Genomic DNA, 20,224 nt, shown 5'->3' on the forward strand with positions numbered 1-20,224 from the left:
AACTGTTAACTATATCTTGCTCCTACCCCCAACCCATAAGACTGCTGAACAATTAATCAAATGGCCACTGGACTATTTACAATTGAAACATTTGATTTATATGATTAAAATAGCACATTTAAAGGATTGTTTGCACTGAGAGCAGGGATTTTTCTGCCATAGAAGCACTTGGGTGGGCCGCCTAAGCATATTTTGGATGCCTAAGTCCAAACTATTTGTTTTTTTATATATACGAATTTAAAATACATTTTTAGAATGTAAAACTAAAACCAGATATAACGTGTCGGAAAGATAATGGTGATACGCTTAGAAATGTCCTTGTTTTCCATGAAAACATACATGAAATTAGTTACAAAATTATGAATAGGAAATATAGTCAAGACGTTGACAAGGTTATAAATAATGATTTTTAATTGAAATAATAGTGTCCTTCAAACTTTGCTTTCGTCAAAGAATCCTCCATTTGCAGCAATTACAGCCTTGCAGACCTTTGGCATTCTAGTTATCAATTTGACGAGTTTCAGAAGAAAGTACTTTGCTTCTGGCCGTTTTGAGCCTGAAACCAACCCACAAATAATGATGCTCCAGATACTCAACTAGTCTGAAGGCCAGTTTTATTGTTTATTTAATCAGAACAACAGTTTTCAGCTGTGCTAACATAATTGCAAAAGGGTTTTCTAATGATCAATTAGCCTTAAAAATCTGCCATTTCCAGCTACAATAGTCATTTACATTAACAACGTCTACACTGTATTTCTGATCAATTTGATGTGATTTTAATGGACAAAATATGAGCTTTTCTTTCAAAAACAAGGACATTTTATAATGATATAATCTGTGCGCTAGCAATCACCAAAATCAAAGCTAGACCATCAGGGTAATTGAACATTAAAAAAAATATATGAATTTAACAGTATTGCTTTTAAGTTTGAGCAGAAAAACAGCATTAGCCGTGGAAAAATGCAGGGAATTATCTTGAAAACTGCAACAGTTTCTCACCTCATGGCAGAATATGTAGAATCCTTAGAAATTTACTTTAAAAAGGCAACATTTTCTCTCAGCTCCATGGCAAAATGTGTAAAATTGTAGGAAATTAACTTTAAAGCTGATAAAATGTGTCTTGACTCCATGGAGAATTGCAGGAAATTGGCATAAAAATGCTGAAATAATTCACACAAAAATGAGGGCCTTTAAAATGTTTTTAAAATTCTGCTGCACCAATTGCAACGCCCCCTGCAATGCCTAAGCCCCTTTTTGATCCACAGAGACTATTTTCTTTATCCTTACTAGAGGGTAATGTTTTAAGCAGTTATGTTATCCTGTGTCTCTGTCTGTCAGATTGCAGGGGACATTAAAGCGGCCAAGCGGGAGCTGAAAAAGGCTAGGACCGTCCTGCAGATGGACGAGCTGAAGTGCAGGAAGCGTGTTCTGAGACGTCTGGGGTTCGCTACTTCCTCTGATGTCATCGAGATGAAGGGCAGAGTGGCCTGTGAGATCAGCAGGTAAGGAAAAGAACATCTGCAGCAGTAACGATTTACCCCAAAGTTTGCGTTTTGATAATGGTGAAAAGCACAGGACATAGAATAAAACCTATACCAGGTCAGATTTAATCCCATTCACATGGATACATGTCGATCTTAGGTAGTTCTAATCTAAAACCAGACAATAGCAGATGTACCGAGCCCAATCTTATCATGTAACTTGTTTAAAAGCAAGGTTATGTTATAAGTCTGTTTAAGGCTGCATTAAACCCCTCTCTGTAATAATACTATGATTGATCCTAGAACAGTGTGTATATTACCTTGCTATTGAATCTCTGTAGCAATACTGTGATAGATCTGATACCTGTGTTATTGCTGTGTATGATCCAGTGCTGATGAGCTGCTGCGAACAAAGGTGTTCAACTTAGAACAGTTATGTACATTGAACAAAAATATAAATGCAACAATTTCAAAGATTTTACTGAGTTAGTTCATTCAAGTAAATCAGTCAATTTAAATTAATTCATTAGGCCCTGATCTTTAGATTTCACATTACTGGGCATTAGGGCTGTCCCCGACAAAAAAAAAAATCTTAGTTGATCGAAAGTCGTCTGTTCTTTCGACCAATCGATTGGTCAAAATTAAAACGTTTATTTGTAAAACGTGTAACACCCAATTGTTTTAATAAAATCAACTATATATGCATTGAGCTTGTCTGATGCTTTAAGCTCACTGTTTGATGAATTAAGACACAAATGACTCAAGAGGGAGCCAGAGATCAAGATAACCAGAAGAAAAAACATTCACCTGTCCCGAGCATTCTCCCGCTCCTACTGGCTTTCGCAGATTCTGCCATTATGCTCCTGAAGTTGCTAGTAATAGGCTACACAAGGAGTCGGCAAACTTTCTAATGCCAATTGATCTTACAATTTCTTCCGATCTGCGTTCAAATTCTGGTTTTCATATGCACATTTTCGTGCAACAATTTAATGTATGTCTTCGTATCTGACTCATTATCATGTGGGTAATCAAAATTCTATCCAAATGAAAATGAGACAAACCTATAAAGTAACAATTGCCATCTATGTAAAAAATAACCTATAAAGCCAACAAATGAAAACATTGCAGCCTGCAGGTAGAAAACAACCTGATAAAAATAAATATCCTGGGCCTCCCGAGTGGCGCAGCAGTCTAAGACAAAGCATCGCAGTGCTTGAGGTGTCACTACAGACCCGGGATCGATCCCAGGCTGTGTCACAACCGGCCGTGACAGGGAGTCCCATAGGGAGGCGCACAATTGGCCCAGCGTCGTCCGGGTTAGGGGAGGGTTTGGCCGGCGGGGGCTTTACTTGGCTCATCGCGTTCTAGCGACTTCTTGTGGCGGGCCAGGTGCCTGCAGGCTGACTTCGGTTGTCAGTTGAACTGTGTTTCCTCAGACACATTGCAGTTGGCTTCCGGGTTAAGCGGACGAGTGTTAAGGAGTGCAGTTTGGTGGGTCATGTTTCGGTCATGACTCGACCTTCGCCTCTCCCGAGCCTGTTGGGGAGTTGCAGCAATGGGACAAGATCATAATTAAAATTGGGAGAATTGGGAGAAAGAGGCTAAAAATGTATACAAATTAAAATACACTTTTTAAAAAAGAATTTAAATTACATTGGCTATGCATGCCCTGTTTGCAACAGCTTGAAACATTGTATCAACTATTAACTTGGGTCTGGCCTGAAGCTCCTTGGAACATTGTGTAAAATATTCTGGGCCCTCAGTTTCCAACTCCTGTGAGCTCAGAACAGACACAGCTGTAGGCTATTTGCGCAAGGGATAAGAGGTAATCGGGTAGGCCTATTTTATGACAATTCAACTGGATTTGAATATTTTTCCTTTTCATGCTGAGTGGTTATCAAAAGGGATAGAGCTGGAAAGATTAATTGAGGAATTATTGTAATTCTCAATGGATGTAAAAACACACTTTGTTTTCTTGCTGTTCGAGGTGAAGATAACAACGTTACTTTGAGAAGCTCCACAGCTCATAAGTGGTGGTGCATTAAACCAATCAGAAATGCTATCAGATCCCCAAATGTGCACATTTTATATGCCTACATTTGCACGCAGGCCAGGTAGCCTATACTTCTCAAAATCACATTTTATTTGTCACATACACATGGTTAGCAGATGTTAATGCGGGTGTAGCGAAATGCTTGTGCTTCTAGTTCCGACCGTGCAGTAATATCTAACAAGTAATCTAACAATTTCACACAAGTGTAAAGGAATGATTAAGAATATGTACATATAAATATATGGATGAGCGATGGCCGAACGGCATAGGCAAGATGCAGTAGATGGTATAGAGTACAGTATATACATATGAGATGAGTATGTAAACATTATATAAAGTGGCATTGTTTAAAGTGACTAGTGATACATTTATTACATCCAATTATTGAAGTGGCTAGAGATTGAGTCAGTATGTTGGCAGCAGCCACTCAATGTTAGTGATGGCTGTTTAACAGTCTGATGGCCTTGAGATTGAAAAACAGCTTCTGTCTCTGTCCCAGCCTTGATGCACCTGTACTGACCTCGCCTTCTGGATGATAGCGGGGTGAACAGGCAGTGGCTCGAGTGGTTGTTGTCCTCTATCTTTTTGGCCTTCCTGTGATATTGGGTGGTGTAGGTGTCCTGGAGGGCCCCCGGTGATGCGTTGTGCAGACCTCACTACCCTCTGGAGAGCCTTACGGTTGTGGGCGGAGCAGTTGCCGTACCAGGCGGTGATACAGCCCGACAGGATGCTCTCGATTGTGCATCTGTAAAAGTTTGTGAGTGTTTTTGGTGAAAAGCCAAATTTCTTCAGCCTCCTGAGGTTGAAGAGGCGCTGTTTCGCCTTCTTCACCACGCTGTCTGTGTGGGTGGACCATTTCAGTTTGTCCGTGATGTGTACGCCGAGGAACTTAACTTTCTACCTTCTCCACTACTGTCCCGCCGATGTGGATAGGGGAGTGCTCCCTCTGCTGTTTCCTGAAGTCCACGATCATCTCCTTTCTTTTGTTGATGTTGAGTGTGAGGTTATTTTCCTGACACCACACTCGGAGGGCCTTCACCTCCTCCCTGTAGGCCGTCTCGTCGTTGTTGGTAATCAAGCCTACCACTGTAGTGTCGTCTGCAAACTTGATGATTGAGTTGGTGTGCATGGCCAGGCAGTCATGGGTGAACAGGGAGTACAGGAGAGGGCTGAGAACGCACCCTTGTGGGGCCCCAGTGTTGAGGATCAACGGGGTGGAGATGTTGTTTCCTACCCTCACCACCTGTGGGCGGCCCGTCAAAGTCCACACAGGGCGGGGTCGAGACCCAGGGTCTCAAGCTTAATGACAAGTTTGGAGGGTACTATGGTGTTGAAAGCTGAGCTGTAATCGATGAACAGCATTCTTACATGGGTATTCCTCTTGTCCAGATGGGTTAGGGCAGTGTGATTGCGATTGCGCTGTCTGTGGACATATTGGGGCGGTAAGCAAATTGGAGTGGGTCTAGGGTGTCAGGTAGGGTCAGCTAGTCTCTCAAAGCACTTCATGATGAAGGAAGTGAGTGCTACAGGGCGGTAGTCATTTAGCTCAGTTACCTTAGCTTTCTTTGGAACAGGAACAATGGTGTCCCTCTAGAAGCATGTGGGAACAGTAGACTGGGATAGGGATTGATTGAATATGTCTGTAAACACACCAGCCAGCTGGTCTGCGCATGCTCTGAGGACGCGGCTAGGGATGCCGTCTGGGCCAGCAGCCTTGCGAGGGTTAACACGTTTAAATGTTTTACTCACGTTGGCTGCGGTGAAGGAGAACCCGCAGGTTTTGGTAGCGGGCTGTGTCAGTGGCACTGTATTGTCCTCAAAGCGAGCAAAGAAGTTGTTTAGTTTGTCTGGGAGCAAGACATCAGTGTCCGCGACGGGGCTGGTTTCCTTTTTGTAGTCCGTGATTGTCTGTAGACCCTGCCACATATGTCTCGTGTCTGAGCCGTTGAATTGCGACTCTACTTTGTCTCTATACTGACGCTTAGGTTGTTTGATTGCCTTGCGGCGGGAATAGCTACACTGTTTGTATTCGGTAATGTTCCCGGTCGCCTTGCCATGATTTAAAAGCAGTGGTTCGCGCTTTGTTTTCTGGTTGGAAGGATTTAATAGTCACCGTGGGTACCACATCACAGATGCACTTGCTAATAGTCGCTCACCAAATCAGCGTATACATCAATGTTATTGTCCGATGCTATCCAGAACATATCCCAGTCCACGTGATCAAAGCAATCTTGAAGTGTGGAATCAGATTGGTCGGACCAGCGTTGAACAGACCTGAGCACGTGCGTTTCCTCTTTTAGTTTCTGTCTATAGGCTGGGAGCAACAAAATGGAGTTGTGGTCAGATTTGTTAAAGGAGGGCGAGGGAGGGCTTTGTATGCGTCGCGGAAATTAGAGTAGCAGTGATCCAGAGTTTTGCAAGCCCGGGTCGCGCAATTGATATGCTGATAAAATTTAGGGAGCCTTGTTTTCAGATTAGCTTTGTTAAAATCCCCAGCTACAATAAATGCAGCCTCAGGATATGTGGTTTCCAGTTTACATAGAGTACAAGGCAGTTCTTTCAGGGCCGTCGAGGTGTCTGCTTGGGGGGGGATATACACGGCTGTGATTATAATCAAAGAGAATTCTCTTGGTAGATAATGCGGTCGGCATTTGATAGTAAGGAGTTCTTGGTCAGGTGAACAAATGGACTTGAGTTCCTGTATGTTATTATGATCACACCACGACTCGTTAATCATAAGGCATACACCCCCGCCCTTCTTCTTACCAGAGAGATGTTTGTTTCTGTCGGCGCGATGCGTGAAGAAACCGGGTGGCTGTACCGACTAACGTATCCCGAGTGAGCCATGTTTCCGTGAAACAAAGAATGTTACAATCTCTGATGTCTCTCTGGAAGGCAACCCTTGCTCGAATTTCATCTACCTTGTTGTCAAGAGACTGGACATTGGCGAGTAGTATACTCGGGAGCGATGTGCCCGTCAGCGGAGCCTGACCAGAAGACCGCTCCGTCTGCCCCTTCTGCGGCGCCGTTGTTTTGGGTTGCTTAATCACATGCGTGTCCTTACTCAACATTGACAGGAGTGATCCAAACACCAGACAATTACTACAACTCGTAAATGGAACGAGATAAATTGTTTCTCAGAAGTATCATGTTGTTTGCAGAGTGCACAACCTGTGTCCACTCCGACAATGAGAACGTTAAAAGATTGGAATAATACATTGAATGCATTAACAGTCATTACCGTAACCAAACAAACATTGTTGATTTAGGAATTAACGGTAAATGTACTACTGGTGATATATGTAATGGGGAATTGATAGTCACTAACAATCAAATGCAAACAATTCACACAATGAATGTGCAAAATTGTCAGGAAAGGGCGCCTCCAATGGATTAGTTGACTGTGGTGGGTGCGAATAAGCCAGGTGTCTCGTGTGCCATTAAAAAAGATATATATGTTTGCTACTGCTCGACTAAAACAAATCTCGGTCGACCAATCAACCAGCTGAATAATTGGAGTCAGCCCTACTGGGAATACAGATATGCAGATATACAAAATAAAGGCGTGAATCAGAAAACCAGTCAGTGTCTAGTGTGACCGCTATTTGCCTCATGCAGCGCGAAACATCTTGCTTGCATAGAGTTGATCAGGCTGTTGATTGTGGCGTGTGGAATGTTGTCCAATTCCTTTTCAATGGCTGTGCGAAGTTGCAGGATATTGACGGGAACTGGAATACGTTGTTGCACACGTCGATCCAGAGCATCCCAAACATGCTCTGAGTGACAAGTCTAGTGAGTATGCAGCCATGGAAGAACTGGGACATTTAAAGCTTCCAGGAATTGTGTACAAATCCTTGCGACATGGGGCTGTGCATTATAATGAAACATGAGGTGATGGCATCGGATTAATTGCACGACAAGGATCTCGTCACGGTATCTCTGTGCATTCAAATTGCCATCGATAAAATGCAATTCTGTTCATGGTCTGTAGTTTATGCCATAACCCCACCGCCTCCAAGGGGCACTCAGTTCTCAACATTGACATCAGTGAACTGCTCGCCCATACGATGCCATACACGCGGTCTACCCAATACAGTTGAAACCAGGATTCATCCTTGAAGAGCCCATTTCTCCAGTGTGCCAGTGGCCAACGAAGGCCCGCTGTTACGACGTCAAACTGCAGTCCGGTCAAGACCCTGGTGAGGAAGACGAGCACGCAGATGAGCTTCCCTGAGACAGTTATTTTTACAATTTGTGCAGAAATCCTTCTTGTGCAAACTGAGTTTTATCAGTTGTCCAGGTGGCTGGTCTCAGACAATCCCACAGGTGAAGAAGCCAGATGTGGAGGGTTTGGCGTGGTTACACGTGGTCTGCTGTTGTGAGGCCGGTTGGACGTACTACCAAATTCTCTAAAATGACATTGGAGGTGGCTTATGGTTGAGAAATAATTAATATTCAATAATCTGGCAACAGCTCTGTTGGACATTCCTGTAGTCAGCATGCCAATTGCGGGCTCCCTCAACTTGAGACATCTGTGGCATTGTGTTGTGTGACAAATCTGCACATTTTTGAGTGGTGTTTTACTGTCCCCAGTACAAGGTGCACCTGTGAATTTATCGTGCTTTTTAATAATCTTCTTGATATTCCACACTTGTCAAGTGGATGGATTATTTTGGCAAGGAGAAATGCTCAATAACAGGGATGTGAACAAAATTGTGCCCAAATTTTTTTGAAATAAGTGCGTATGAAACTTTTCTGGGATCTTTTATTTCAGCTCATGAAACATGGGACCAACACTTTACATGTTGCGTTTATATTTTTGTTCGGTGTATATTAACATGCTGTAAAAAAACAAACAACAAATGTATTGACAATGTGACTGATCTTAGAGCTGTGTTCTGTTTGATCCAGTGCTGATGAGCTGCTGCTGACTGAGATGGTGTTCAACGGTCTGTTCAACGATCTGACTGCAGAACAGGTTACTGCTCTGCTCAGTGTCTTCGTCTTCCAGGAGAATGTAAGACACACACACACACACTGGGAACACACTCCCGATGCACACCATTTCCTACGCAATCAGATAAAACACTTTTGGCCAGATAAACAACATCCTCCTTTCCCCATGCCTTCAAACCACCTCTTACTTACATACATACATACATACATACATACATACATACATACATACATACATACATACATACAACAAAAGCACACTAACCTATTACCTTACAGTAGCCAAGTGACCTTATCTCTTGAATTTACGATTAGATCTCCAGTACATCCTCTTGGGGCTTCCTCTCCCCTCAAGGATTTCCTGTGTCAATTGTTTGAAAACATTTTGTCTTATCTAGCTCAATTTCAGACCTCCCCAATAACAAATTCCACTCACTCCAGGCAGCGGGCGGTCAATCTGTTAAAAGCAGACCTTAGTAGGTCTCTGCCACGTTTCCCCCCACTCTGTAAGCAGGGAGATGCAGAGCCAGAGCGACTCCACTTCTGGCCCCATTATGGCAGCCTTCAGTTAGGGGCTGTTCCAACCTGGTGCTGGGGTGTGACATGTGTGGCGTAAGGGTCTAGCTTATCTCTATATGTTTGTGTATCATAGTGTAACGACAGTACAGGTGTAGTCTTGAGGAAAGGTCTAGTGGCGTGTGTGTAACACTACATTAAGGGTCCAGCTCCATGTGTTTGTGTATTATCATATCTGTCTAATCAAATTGTATTAGTCACATGCGCCAAATACAGCAGGTGTAGACCTTACAGTGAAATGCTTACTTACGAGCCCCTAACCGACAATGCAGTTAAAAAATATATATTTTTAAATACAGATAAGAATAGAAAATAAAAGTAACAAGTAATTAAAGAGTAGCAGTAAAATAACAATAGCGAGACTATATACAGGGGGGTACCGATACAGAGTCAATGTGTGGGGGCACCGGTTATATGTACATGTAGGTAGAGTTATTAAAGTGACTATGCATAGATGATAACAACAGAGTAGCAGCGGTGTAAAAGAGGGGGGCAATGCATATAGTCTGGGTAGCATTTTAATTAGATGGTCAGGAGTCTTATGGCTTGAGGGTAGAAGCTGTTTAGAAGCCTCTTGGACCTAGACTTGGCACTCCGGTACTGCTTGTTGTGCGATAGCAGAGAGAACAGTCTATGACTGGGGTGACTGGAGTCTATGACAATTTTTAGGGCCTTCCTCTGACACCGCCTGGTATAGAGGTCCTGGATGGCAGGGAGCTTGGCCCCAGTGATGTATGGCACCCCTCATGTCTTCACGACTGTCTTGGTGTGTTTGGTCCATTCTAGTTTGTTGGTGATGTGGACACCAAGAAACTTGAAGCTCTCAACCAGCTCCACTACAGCCCCGTCGATGAGAATGGGGGTGTGCTCTGTCCTCTTTTTCCTGTTGTCATCATCTCCTTTGTCTTGATCACGTTGAGGGAGAGGTTTTTGTCCTGGCACCACACGGCCAGGTCTCTGACCACCTCCCTATAGGCTGTCTTGTCGTTGTAAGTGATCAGGCCTATCACTGTTGTCATCGGCAAACTTGATGATGGTGTTGGAGTCGTGCCTGGCCGTGCAGTCATGAGTACAGGAGGGGACTGAGCACGCACCCCTGAGGGGCCTCTGTGTTGAGGATTAGCGTGGCAGATGTGTTGTTACCTACACTTACCATCTGATGGCGGGCCGTCAGGCAGTCCACGATCCAGTTGCAGAGAGAGGTGTTTAGTCCCAGGGTCCTTAGCTTATTGATGAGCTTTGAGGGTACTACGGTGTTGAACGCTGAGCTGTAGTCAATGAATAGCATTCTCACATAGGTGTTACTTTTGTCCAGGTGGGAAATGGCAGTGTGGAGTGCAATAGAGATTGCATCATCTGTGGATCTGTTGGGGAGGTATGCAAATTGGAATGGGTCTAGGGTTTCTGGAATAATGGTGTTGATGTGAGCCATTACCTGCCTTTCAAAGCCCTTCATGGCTACAGACGTGAGTGCTATGGGTCGTCATTTAGGCAGGTTACCTTAGTGTTCTTGGGCACAGGCACTATGGTGGTTTGCTAAAAACAACTTGGTATTACAGACTCGGACAGGGAGAGGTTGAAAATGTCAGTGAAGACACTTGCCAGTTGGTCAGCGCATGCTCGCAGTACACGTCCTGGTAATCCGTCTGGCCCTGCGGCCTTGTGAATGTTGACCTGTTTAAAGGTCTTACATCGGCTGCGGAGAACGTGATCACACAGTCTTCCGGTACAGCTGGTGCTCTCATGCATGTTTCAGTGTTATTTGCCTTGTAACGAGCATAGAAGTAGTTTAGCTCGTCCGGTAGGCTCGTGTCACTGGGCAGCTCTCGGCTGTGCTTCCCTTTGTAGTCTGTAATGGTTTGCAAGCCCTGCCACATCCGACGAGCGTCAGAGCCGGTGTAGTACGAGTCTACATTGCAATTTAGTCTTCTATAGTGTTCTATATGTCATATCTACTGCCTGCAAGTCTCTGTCTCTCGTCCCTCTTGTCTGTCAGCAAATAGTCTCTGTGACATTCACATGCCATTGTCGTTCAGTGTCCGGGCGCCCCGCTGGCGTCCATTGTCCTATCATTAGTCAGGCTAACAAAGGACATCCCAATTTGAAGCTAAGGACAAAATATTGTGACCTTTTATAGTTTGAGATCTGTTAACCTCTCTAGGGTATGTGGGACGGTAGCGTCTCACCTCGTTAACAGCCAGTGAAAACTGCAGGACGTCAAATTCAAAACAACAGAAATCCCATAATTAAAATTCCTCAAACATACATGTATTTTACACCATTTTAAAGATACACTTGTTGAAAATCCAGCCACAGTGTCCGATTTCAATTTACTACAGAAATACTCATAATAAACATTGCTAAAAGATACAACTGTTATGCATGGAATTTTAGATCCACTTCTCCTTAATGCAACCGCTGTGTCTGATTTCAAAAAAAATTTGCGGAAAAAGCAAACCATGCTATAATCTGAGTACGGAGCTCAGACGACAAATCAACCCAAAGAGATATCCGCCATGTTGGAGTCAACATAAGTCAGAAATAGCATTATAAATATTCACTTACCTTTGATGATCTTCATCAGAATGCACTCCCAGGAATCCCAGTTCCACAATAAATGTTTGTTTTGTTTGATAATTTCCATCATTTATGTCCAAATTCCTTGTTGTTGTTTGCGCGTTCAGTACACAATCTAAACTCACGACGCGCGTGCAAGTCCAGCGGAAAGTACGGACGAAAAGTCCAAAAAGTTCCGTTACAGTCCGTAGAAACATGTCAAACGATGTATAGAATCAATCTTTAGGATGTTAACATAAATCTTCAATAATGTTCCAACCGGAGAATTCCTTTGTCTTCAGAAATGCGATGGAACGCAGCTAACTCTCACATGAATGCGCATGGTCAGCACGTGGCACTCTGGGAGACACCTTACTCAATCTCCTCTCATTCACCCCCACTTCACAGTAGAAGCATCAAACACGGTTCTATAGACTGTTGACATCTAGTGGAAGCCTTAGGAAGTGCAACATGACCCCATTTCCACTATCTTGGATAAGCAAAGAGTTGAAAACATACAAACCTCAGATTTCCCATTTCCTGGTTGGATTTTTTCTCAGGTTTTTGCCTGCCATGAGTTCTGTTATACTCAGACATCATTCAAACAGTTTTAGAAACTTCAGAGTGTTTTTATCCAAATCTACTAATAATATGCATATTCTAGGATCTGGGCCTGAGTAGCAGGCAGTTTACTCTGGGCATGCTTTTCGTCCGGACGTGAAAATACTGCCCCCTACCCCAAAGAAGTTAAGGTCATCCGTATTCTTTAGAGAAGAAACATTTAGCCGTCACAGTAGAACGAGATGCTCTGCAGTCTGAGGGCTTCGTCCCATTACTGAAGTGGGTCACTCGGCATGCTTCTTAAATCAATAACCGACAGACAGCAGTAATGTTTTATTGACACTTAGGAGTACTGGAGTAGAGACCGATCAATTATCCTGCTACCGAGTGCCCCGGACCACAACATCGGCTGACATTTTCTGTTGATTTTCCAACTATTCTAAATGTTGAATTGGCTAAAACAGCCTCTGCTCTTCGACACACAGCAGGTGGTCGCGGTATGTCCAAAGTTTTAGACTAACGTCATGTTTGTGTTCTCTTCCTTCCCTCAGGCGAATGAGATGCCCAAACTGACAGAGCAGCTGGCTGGACCACTGAGACAGATGCAGGTAAACATTCCACTTGACGCTGCGGAATAGGAGCTGTCCAGGGGGTTAGCCTAGGTTACAGAGCAGGATCAGTGTGTGTCCCTGGTCAAAAGTAGTGTATTTGGGGCACAGCCAATGAGTTTAGCAGCTGGCTTTTCTAAATATTATTAAATAACTTTAGGTTGCCTAGTGGTGCCAGTAACCGAGAGGTTGCTAGATCGAATCCCCGAGCTGACGAGGTCAAAATCTGTCGTTCTGCCTCTGAACAAGGCAGTTAACCCACTGTTCCTAGGCTGTCATTGTAAATAAGAATTTGTTCTTAACTGACTTGCCTAGTTAAATAAATAAAATAATGAACTTCAAATATAGCATTGCAATGGGCATGGTAGCAAACTGGATACTTGGTGATGCTGCTTTGTGATATACCCCTCAGACCTGGTTTAGTCTGCTTTTCAGGTGTGTGGTTTGTTATACTTAGTTCATGTTAAACCAAAGCATTGATGTTTAACCAGACTGCAATCTCTGTGAGACTTGGCAGCCAACCAGTTTACCTATTCTATTGACTTACTGCTGTTTCTGTCTGCTGAGACTTGGCACATTCTGCAAAGCTGGCTAGGTCTACAATCTAGATGTTTGATGAAAGATTTGGGTCTGCCTGAGTGTTTGCCTTCATGTGAATGGCTGCTTGAGATGAACAGGAAACTACAAATAAAGCTGAAGTTAATGATACATTTCCTGTCCATTTCATTTTCTATTTACAAGAATTCAGCACCCAAACAACTTCGATAATTATTCTGAGCTCGAGCATGTTATTTATTATCCAATGTCTGTTTTCTTGAACTGTCTGTTGTGGTTTTGTCAGGAGTGTGCCAAGCGCATTGCCAAGGTGTCTGCAGAGGCTAAACTGGAGGTGGATGAGGAGACCTACCTGGACAAGTTCAGGCCTCACCTGATGGATGTGGTCTACACCTGGGCTAACGGATCCACCTTCGCTCAGATCTGCAAGATGACCGACGTCTTCGAAGGTAACTACCCCACCAACACCTGTCGCCCTAATACCTGTACAGAACTATAAAATAGATAGCTCTTTCCAAATGTTCTTATGCAGGACGTCAGACATCTTTGAAGGTGAATTATACATGCATTTTAGTCATTTAGCAGGTGATCTTATCAAACTTAGTCAGTGCAAGGTAACTTGCTTAACGCCTGCCCCAATGTCAATGAAATGGATGTCTGAGCACTTTCAATTGTTGTGTTTCCGTGTGGGTTCTTTCTGTTTTCATGTGGGGTCTTTCTGTTTTCATGTGGGGTCTTTCTGTTTTCATGTGGGTTCTTTCTGTTTTCATGTGGGGTCTTTCTGTTTTCATGTGGGGTCTTTCTGTTTTCATGTGGGGTCTTTCTGTTTTCATGTGGGTTCTTTCTGTTTTCATGTGGGGTCTTTCTGTTTTCATGTGGGTTCTTTCTGTTTTCATGTGGGGTCTTTCTGTTTTCATGTGGGGTCTTTCTGTTTTCATGTGGGTTCTTTCTGTTTTCATGTGGGGTCTTTCTGTTTTCATGTGGGGTCTTTCTGTTTTCATGTGGGGTCTTTCTGTTTTCATGTGGGGTCTTTCTGTTTTCATGTGGGGTCTTTCTGTTTTCATGTGGGGTCTTTCTGTTTTCATGTGGGGTCTTTCTGTTTTCATGTGGGGTCTTTCTGTTTTCATGTGGGGTCTTTCTGTTTTCATGTGGGGTCTTTCTGTTTTCATGTGGGGTCTTTCTGTTTTCATGTGGGGTCTTTCTGTTTTCATGTGGGTTCTTTCTGTTTTCATGTGGGTTCTTTCTGTTTTCATGTGGGGTCTTTCTGTTTTCATGTGGGGTCTTTCTGTTTTCATGTGGGGTCTTTCTGTTTTCATGTGGGGTCTTTCTGTTTTCATGTGGGGTCTTTCTGTTTTCATGTGGGGTCTTTCTGTTTTCATGTGGGGTCTTTCTGTTTTCATGTGGGGTCTTTCTGTTTTCATGTGGGGTCTTTCTGTTTTCATGTGGGGTCTTTCTGTTTTCATGTGGGGTCTTTCTGTTTTCATGTGGGGTCTTTCTGTTTTCATGTGGGGTCTTTCTGTTTTCATGTGGGGTCTTTCTGTTTTCATGTGGGGTCTTTCTGTTTTCATGTGGGGTCTTTCTGTTTTCATGTGGGGTCTTTCTGTTTTCATGTGGGGTCTTTCTGTTTTCATGTGGGGTCTTTCTGTTTTCATGTGGGGTCTTTCTGTTTTCATGTGGGGTCTTTCTGTTTTCATGTGGGGTCTTTCTGTTTTCATGTGGGGTCTTTCTGTTTTCATGTGGGGTCTTTCTGTTTTCATGTGGGGTCTTTCTGTTTTCATGTGGGGTCTTTCTGTTTTCATGTGGGGTCTTTCTGTTTTCATGTGGGGTCTTTCTGTTTTCATGTGGGGTCTTTCTGTTTTCATGTGGGGTCTTTCTGTTTTCATGTGGGGTCTTTCTGTTTTCATGTGGGGTCTTTCTGTTTTCATGTGGGGTCTTTCTGTTTTCATGTGGGGTCTTTCTGTTTTCATGTGGGGTCTTTCTGTTTTCATGTGGGGTCTTTCTGTTTTCATGTGGGGTCTTTCTGTTTTCATGTGGGGTCTTTCTGTTTTCATGTGGGGTCTTTCTGTTTTCATGTGGGGTCTTTCTGTTTTCATGTGGGGTCTTTCTGTTTTCATGTGGGGTCTTTCTGTTTTCATGTGGGGTCTTTCTGTTTTCATGTGGGGTCTTTCTGTTTTCATGTGGGGTCTTTCTGTTTCATGTGGGGTCTTTCTGTTTTCATGTGGGGTCTTTCTGTTTTCATGTGGGGTCTTTCTGTTTTCATGTGGGGTCTTTCTGTTTTCATGTGGGGTCTTTCTGTTTTCATGTGGGGTCTTTCTGTTTTCATGTGGGGTCTTTCTGTTTTCATGTGGGGTCTTTCTGTTTTCATGTGGGGTCTTTCTGTTTTCATGTGGGGTCTTTCTGTTTTCATGTGGGGTCTTTCTGTTTTCATGTGGGGTCTTTCTGTTTTCATGTGGGGTCTTTCTGTTTTCATGTGGGGTCTTTCTGTTTTCATGTGGGGTCTTTCTGTTTTCATGTGGGGTCTTTCTGTTTTCATGTGGGGTCTTTCTGTTTTCATGTGGGGTCTTTCTGTTTCCATGTGGGTTCTTTCTGTTTTCATGTGGGGTCTTTCTGTTTTCATGTGGGGTCTTTCTGTTTTCATGTGGGGTCTTTCTGTTTTCATGTGGGGTCTTTCTGTTTTCATGTGGGGTCTTTCTGTTTTCATGTGGGGTCTTTCTGTTTTCATGTGGGGTCTTTCTGTTTTCATGTGGGGTCTTTCTGTTTTCATGTGGGGTCTTTCTGTTTTCATGTGGGGTCTTTCTGTTTTCATGTGGGGTCTTTCTGTTTTCATGTGGGGTCTTTCTGTTTTCATGTGGGGTCTTTCTGTTTTCATGTGGGGTCTTTCTGTTTTCATGTGGGGTCTTTCTGTTTCCATGTGGGGTCTTTCTGTTTTCATGTGGGGTCTTTCTGTTTTCATGTGGGGTCTTTCTGTTTTCATGTGGGGTCTTTCTGTTTTCATGTGGGGTCTTTCTGTTTTCATGTGGGGTCTTTCTGTTTTCATGTGGGGTCTTTCTGTTTTCATGTGGGGTCTTTCTGTTTTCATGTGGGGTCTTTCTGTTTTCATGTGGGGTCTTTCTGTTTTCATGTCTACAACTAGCAGTTAATAAAACTATTTGGTTTTAGCATCTTTCATGTTGTAGGTCATTGAAGGTGAAACACATGGTTTTCTCTGCATTCTGACTTGGCTTTGGTCCATTATATATTGTCAGGAATGGTTTTTGTCTGAAAGAGGCACATTGTTGGGGGCTTGGAGTGGGAGAGACTCTTCAAAGGAGGACAGATTTTAAGCCAGCTCTGGATGAACTTCAATGGGCTGAAATGTATAGCTTCAAAATGTTTAGAACTATCATGTGGGTGCAATGGATTGTCCTTACATCAAGAGTGGCACTGTCTATGAATTTGAGAGGGGTAGGCCTGCATTTCCCGAGCCCCATCCCGATCCCCCATCTGTATTCCAAAATAAAGGACGGCACTGCCGTTTCGCTGAAAAACGAATCCCAGATTGTAGCTTTAAAGGGATACCCATTTGTATGTCTCTATGTGCAGTTTGAAGGAAGTTGCGAATTAGCATTAGTGTAATGTCTGGAAGTCTTTGGTAACTTCTAGCATGCTAGTAGATACCATAGACTTCCAGTCATTGCGCTAACACTAGTTAGCATTGGCTCGCAAAACTACCTTTAACTTCCTTCATACTGGACGCAGAGAGACAAAATGGTATCCATGAGTTCATTGGGGTCTGGGGAAGTAGATCAAGAGCTTTATTGCCAAAATCCCGAAGTATCCCTTTAAGGCACCATGAGAGTAGAGGATTTAAAATGAGAAATGGCTGTAACCGATCCCCCCCTAATTAATGCATATCCTCATGTTCTCTCCCAAAAGTCAGTGAGAACGCTCCGGACATCACCCTGACATGAGCAGTAAAATATGTAGCTCCCTTTTTAATTACCATGAGCGAGATCCATGTTAATTTATTAGATCTTTCTGAGATTTTGTCTCTGGCTTCCATGCTAAGCTTGACTGGAAACTGTGGTTGTATTTTACTAAGGGGGAATGGGGAGTTGAAGTGAGTAAGAGGGAGTATTGCTCTTCTCTCTCGGTGAGTGAGGGTGTGGTCACTGACCGGGGGATCCTTGGTGTGGTTGGTGCTCATGGTACCGCGGAGTGGGTCAGTTAACCCCTTAATGATTACCTGCAACTCTCCCCTTGAGCCCTGGTGGCTCCAGTGTTAATTTGACTTGGTAGCCAGGTATTGCTCTGGTCAAACTGACCTGTGTCTCTCTGTGCTTTGTGCTGAACTGGCTGAAGGGAGTGTTTGCAAACTGAGCCTAGTCTGTCTGCTCTGTCCATAGGGAGTATAATCTGTAACACTCAGCCCTGTGTCTGTGTTCTCTCTCCCTTTTCCGTCGGTCTTTAGTATAACCCCCCCCCCCCCCCCCCCCCCCGTTCCGTCAGTGTTTAGTATAACCCCCCCTGTTCTGTCGGTCTTTAGTAGAGGTCGACCGATTAATCAGCGCCGTTTTCAAGTTCTCATAACAATCGGAAATCGGTATTTTTGGACACATATTTAGCTGATTTTTTTTTTTTTTTACACCTTTATTTAACTAGGCAAGTCAGTTAAGAACACGTTCTTATTTCAATGACGGCCTAGGAAGGGTGGGTTAACTGCCTTGTTCAGGGGCAGAACGACATATTTTTACCTTGTCAGCTCTGGGATTCAATCTTGCAACCTTACGGTTAACTAGTCCAACGCTCTAACCACCTGCCTCTCATTGCACTCCACAAGGAGCCTGCCTGTTAAGCAAATGCAGTAAGAAGTCAAGGTAAGTTGCTAGCTAGCATTAAACTTAACTTATAAAAAAACAATCAATCAATCATAATCACTAGTTAACTACACATGGTTGATGATATTACTAGTTCATCTAGCGTGTCCTGCGTTGCATTTGCGAAAAAGGACTGTCGTTGCTCCAACGTGTACCTAACCATAAACATCAATGCCTTTCTTAAAATCAATACTCAAGTATATATTTTTAAACCTGCATATTTAGTTAATATTGCCTGCTAACATTAATTTCTTTGTCACTTCTCTTGCAACAGAGTCAGGGTATATGCAGCAGTTTGAGCCGCCTGGCTCGTTGCGAACTGTGTGAAGACTATTTCTTCCTAACAAAGGCGCATTTGCGAAAAAAGCACAATCGTTGCACGACTGTACCTAACCATAAACATCAATGCCTTTCTTAAAATCAATACACAGAAGTATATATTTTTAAACCTGCATATTTAGCTAAAAGAAATCCAGGCAATATTAACCAGGTGAAATTGTGTCACTTCTCTTGCGTTCATTGCACGCAGAGTCAGGGTATATGCAACAGTTTGGGCCGCCTGGCTCGTTGCGAACTAATTTGCCAGAATTGTACGTAATTATGACATAACATTGAAGGTTGTGCAATGTAACAGGAATATTTAGACTTATGGATGCCACCCGTTAGGTAAAATACGGAACGGTTCCGTATTTCACTGAAAGAATAAATGTTTTGTTTTCGAGATGATAGTTTCCGGATTCGACCATATTAATGACCTAAGGCTCGCATTTCTGTGTGTTATGTTAATGATTTGATAGAGCAGTCTGACTGAGCGATGGTAGGTACCAGCATGCTAGTAAGCATTCATTCAAACAGCAATTTTGTGCGTTTTGCCAGCAGCTCTTCGCAATGCTTCAAGCATTGTGCTGTTTATGACTTCAAGCCTATCAACTCCCGAGATTAGGCTGGTGTAACCGATGTGAAATGGCTAGCTAGTTAGCGGGGTGCGTGCTAATAGCGTTTCAAACGTCACACGCACTGAGACTTGGAGTAGTAGTTCCCCTAGCTCTGCATGGGTAACGCTGCTTCGAGGGTGGTTGTTGTCGATGTGTTCCTGGTTCGAGCCCAGGTAGGAGTGAGGAGAGGGACGGAAGCTATACTGTTACACTGGCAATAGAGAGAAATAGTCCTATAATTCCTAAAACCTAAAACTTCTTATCTGGGAATATTGAAGACTCATGTTAAAAGGAACCACCAGCTTTCATATGTTCTCATGTTCTGAGCAAGGAACTTAAACGTTAGCTTTCTTACATGGCACATATTGCACTTTTACTTTCTTCTCCAACACTTTGTTTTTGCATTATTTAAACCAAATTGAACATGTTTCGTTATTTATTGGAGGCATTATATTAAGTTAAAATAAGTGTTCATTCAGTATTGTTGTAATTGTCATTATTAAAAATAAATTTAAAAAAATTGGCAGACTAATCGGTATCGGCTTTTTTGGTCCTCCAATAATCGGTATCGGTGTTGAAAAATGATAATCGGTCGACCTCTAGTCTTTAGTATAACCCCCCTGTTCTGTCGGTCTAAAGGGAGTATCATTCTGTCGCCCTGTGCTGAGTTGTCTGTTTGCATATTGATCCCTGTCTGTAGGTAGTATCATCCGCTGTATGCGTCGCCTGGAAGAACTGCTGCGTCAAATGTGTCAGGCAGCCAAGGCCATCGGCAACACCGAGCTGGAGAAAAAGTTTGCAGATGGTAAGATCTGTTATGCTCACTGGCTGACTCAATCCTCACATAGCTCAGAGTATTCAACTATAGTCTAAACTAGTAGATCAAGTTTGCAGAAGGTAAGTTTGTTCTGCTTACTTCCCTCTTGTAGCCTGCTTCCCAGACCCAGAATAAGCCTACTGGACTAAGAAGCATTCTCGACTGAGAATCTTTTTAAATGTCTTTTTAGATATATTTGGCAAACTGGTCCTAAAACTTCCTCTGCAGTCTGTGGAGGTAACCCTCGGGCCCTCTGCAGTCTGTGGAGGT

The 20,224-nt window shown here is 43.2% G+C and overlaps 1 protein-coding gene across 1 annotated transcript in view; it reads left to right on the forward strand.

Annotated features, from left to right (window-relative positions):
- The window catches only part of LOC120044927 (exosome RNA helicase MTR4-like), a 61,257-nt gene that overhangs the window by 40,352 nt on the left and 681 nt on the right, over window positions 1–20,224 (forward strand). The window contains exons 21-25 of the mRNA XM_038989667.1: window positions 1,339–1,502; window positions 8,446–8,551; window positions 12,735–12,791; window positions 13,633–13,795; window positions 19,838–19,942. Of these exons, the coding sequence (XP_038845595.1) occupies window positions 1,339–1,502; window positions 8,446–8,551; window positions 12,735–12,791; window positions 13,633–13,795; window positions 19,838–19,942 (595 nt within the window). The remainder of the gene's footprint in view (window positions 1–1,338; window positions 1,503–8,445; window positions 8,552–12,734; window positions 12,792–13,632; window positions 13,796–19,837; window positions 19,943–20,224) is intronic.

This window comes from Salvelinus namaycush, chromosome 3, assembly GCF_016432855.1.
Source record: "Salvelinus namaycush isolate Seneca chromosome 3, SaNama_1.0, whole genome shotgun sequence".
Taxonomy (NCBI): domain Eukaryota; kingdom Metazoa; phylum Chordata; class Actinopteri; order Salmoniformes; family Salmonidae; genus Salvelinus; species Salvelinus namaycush.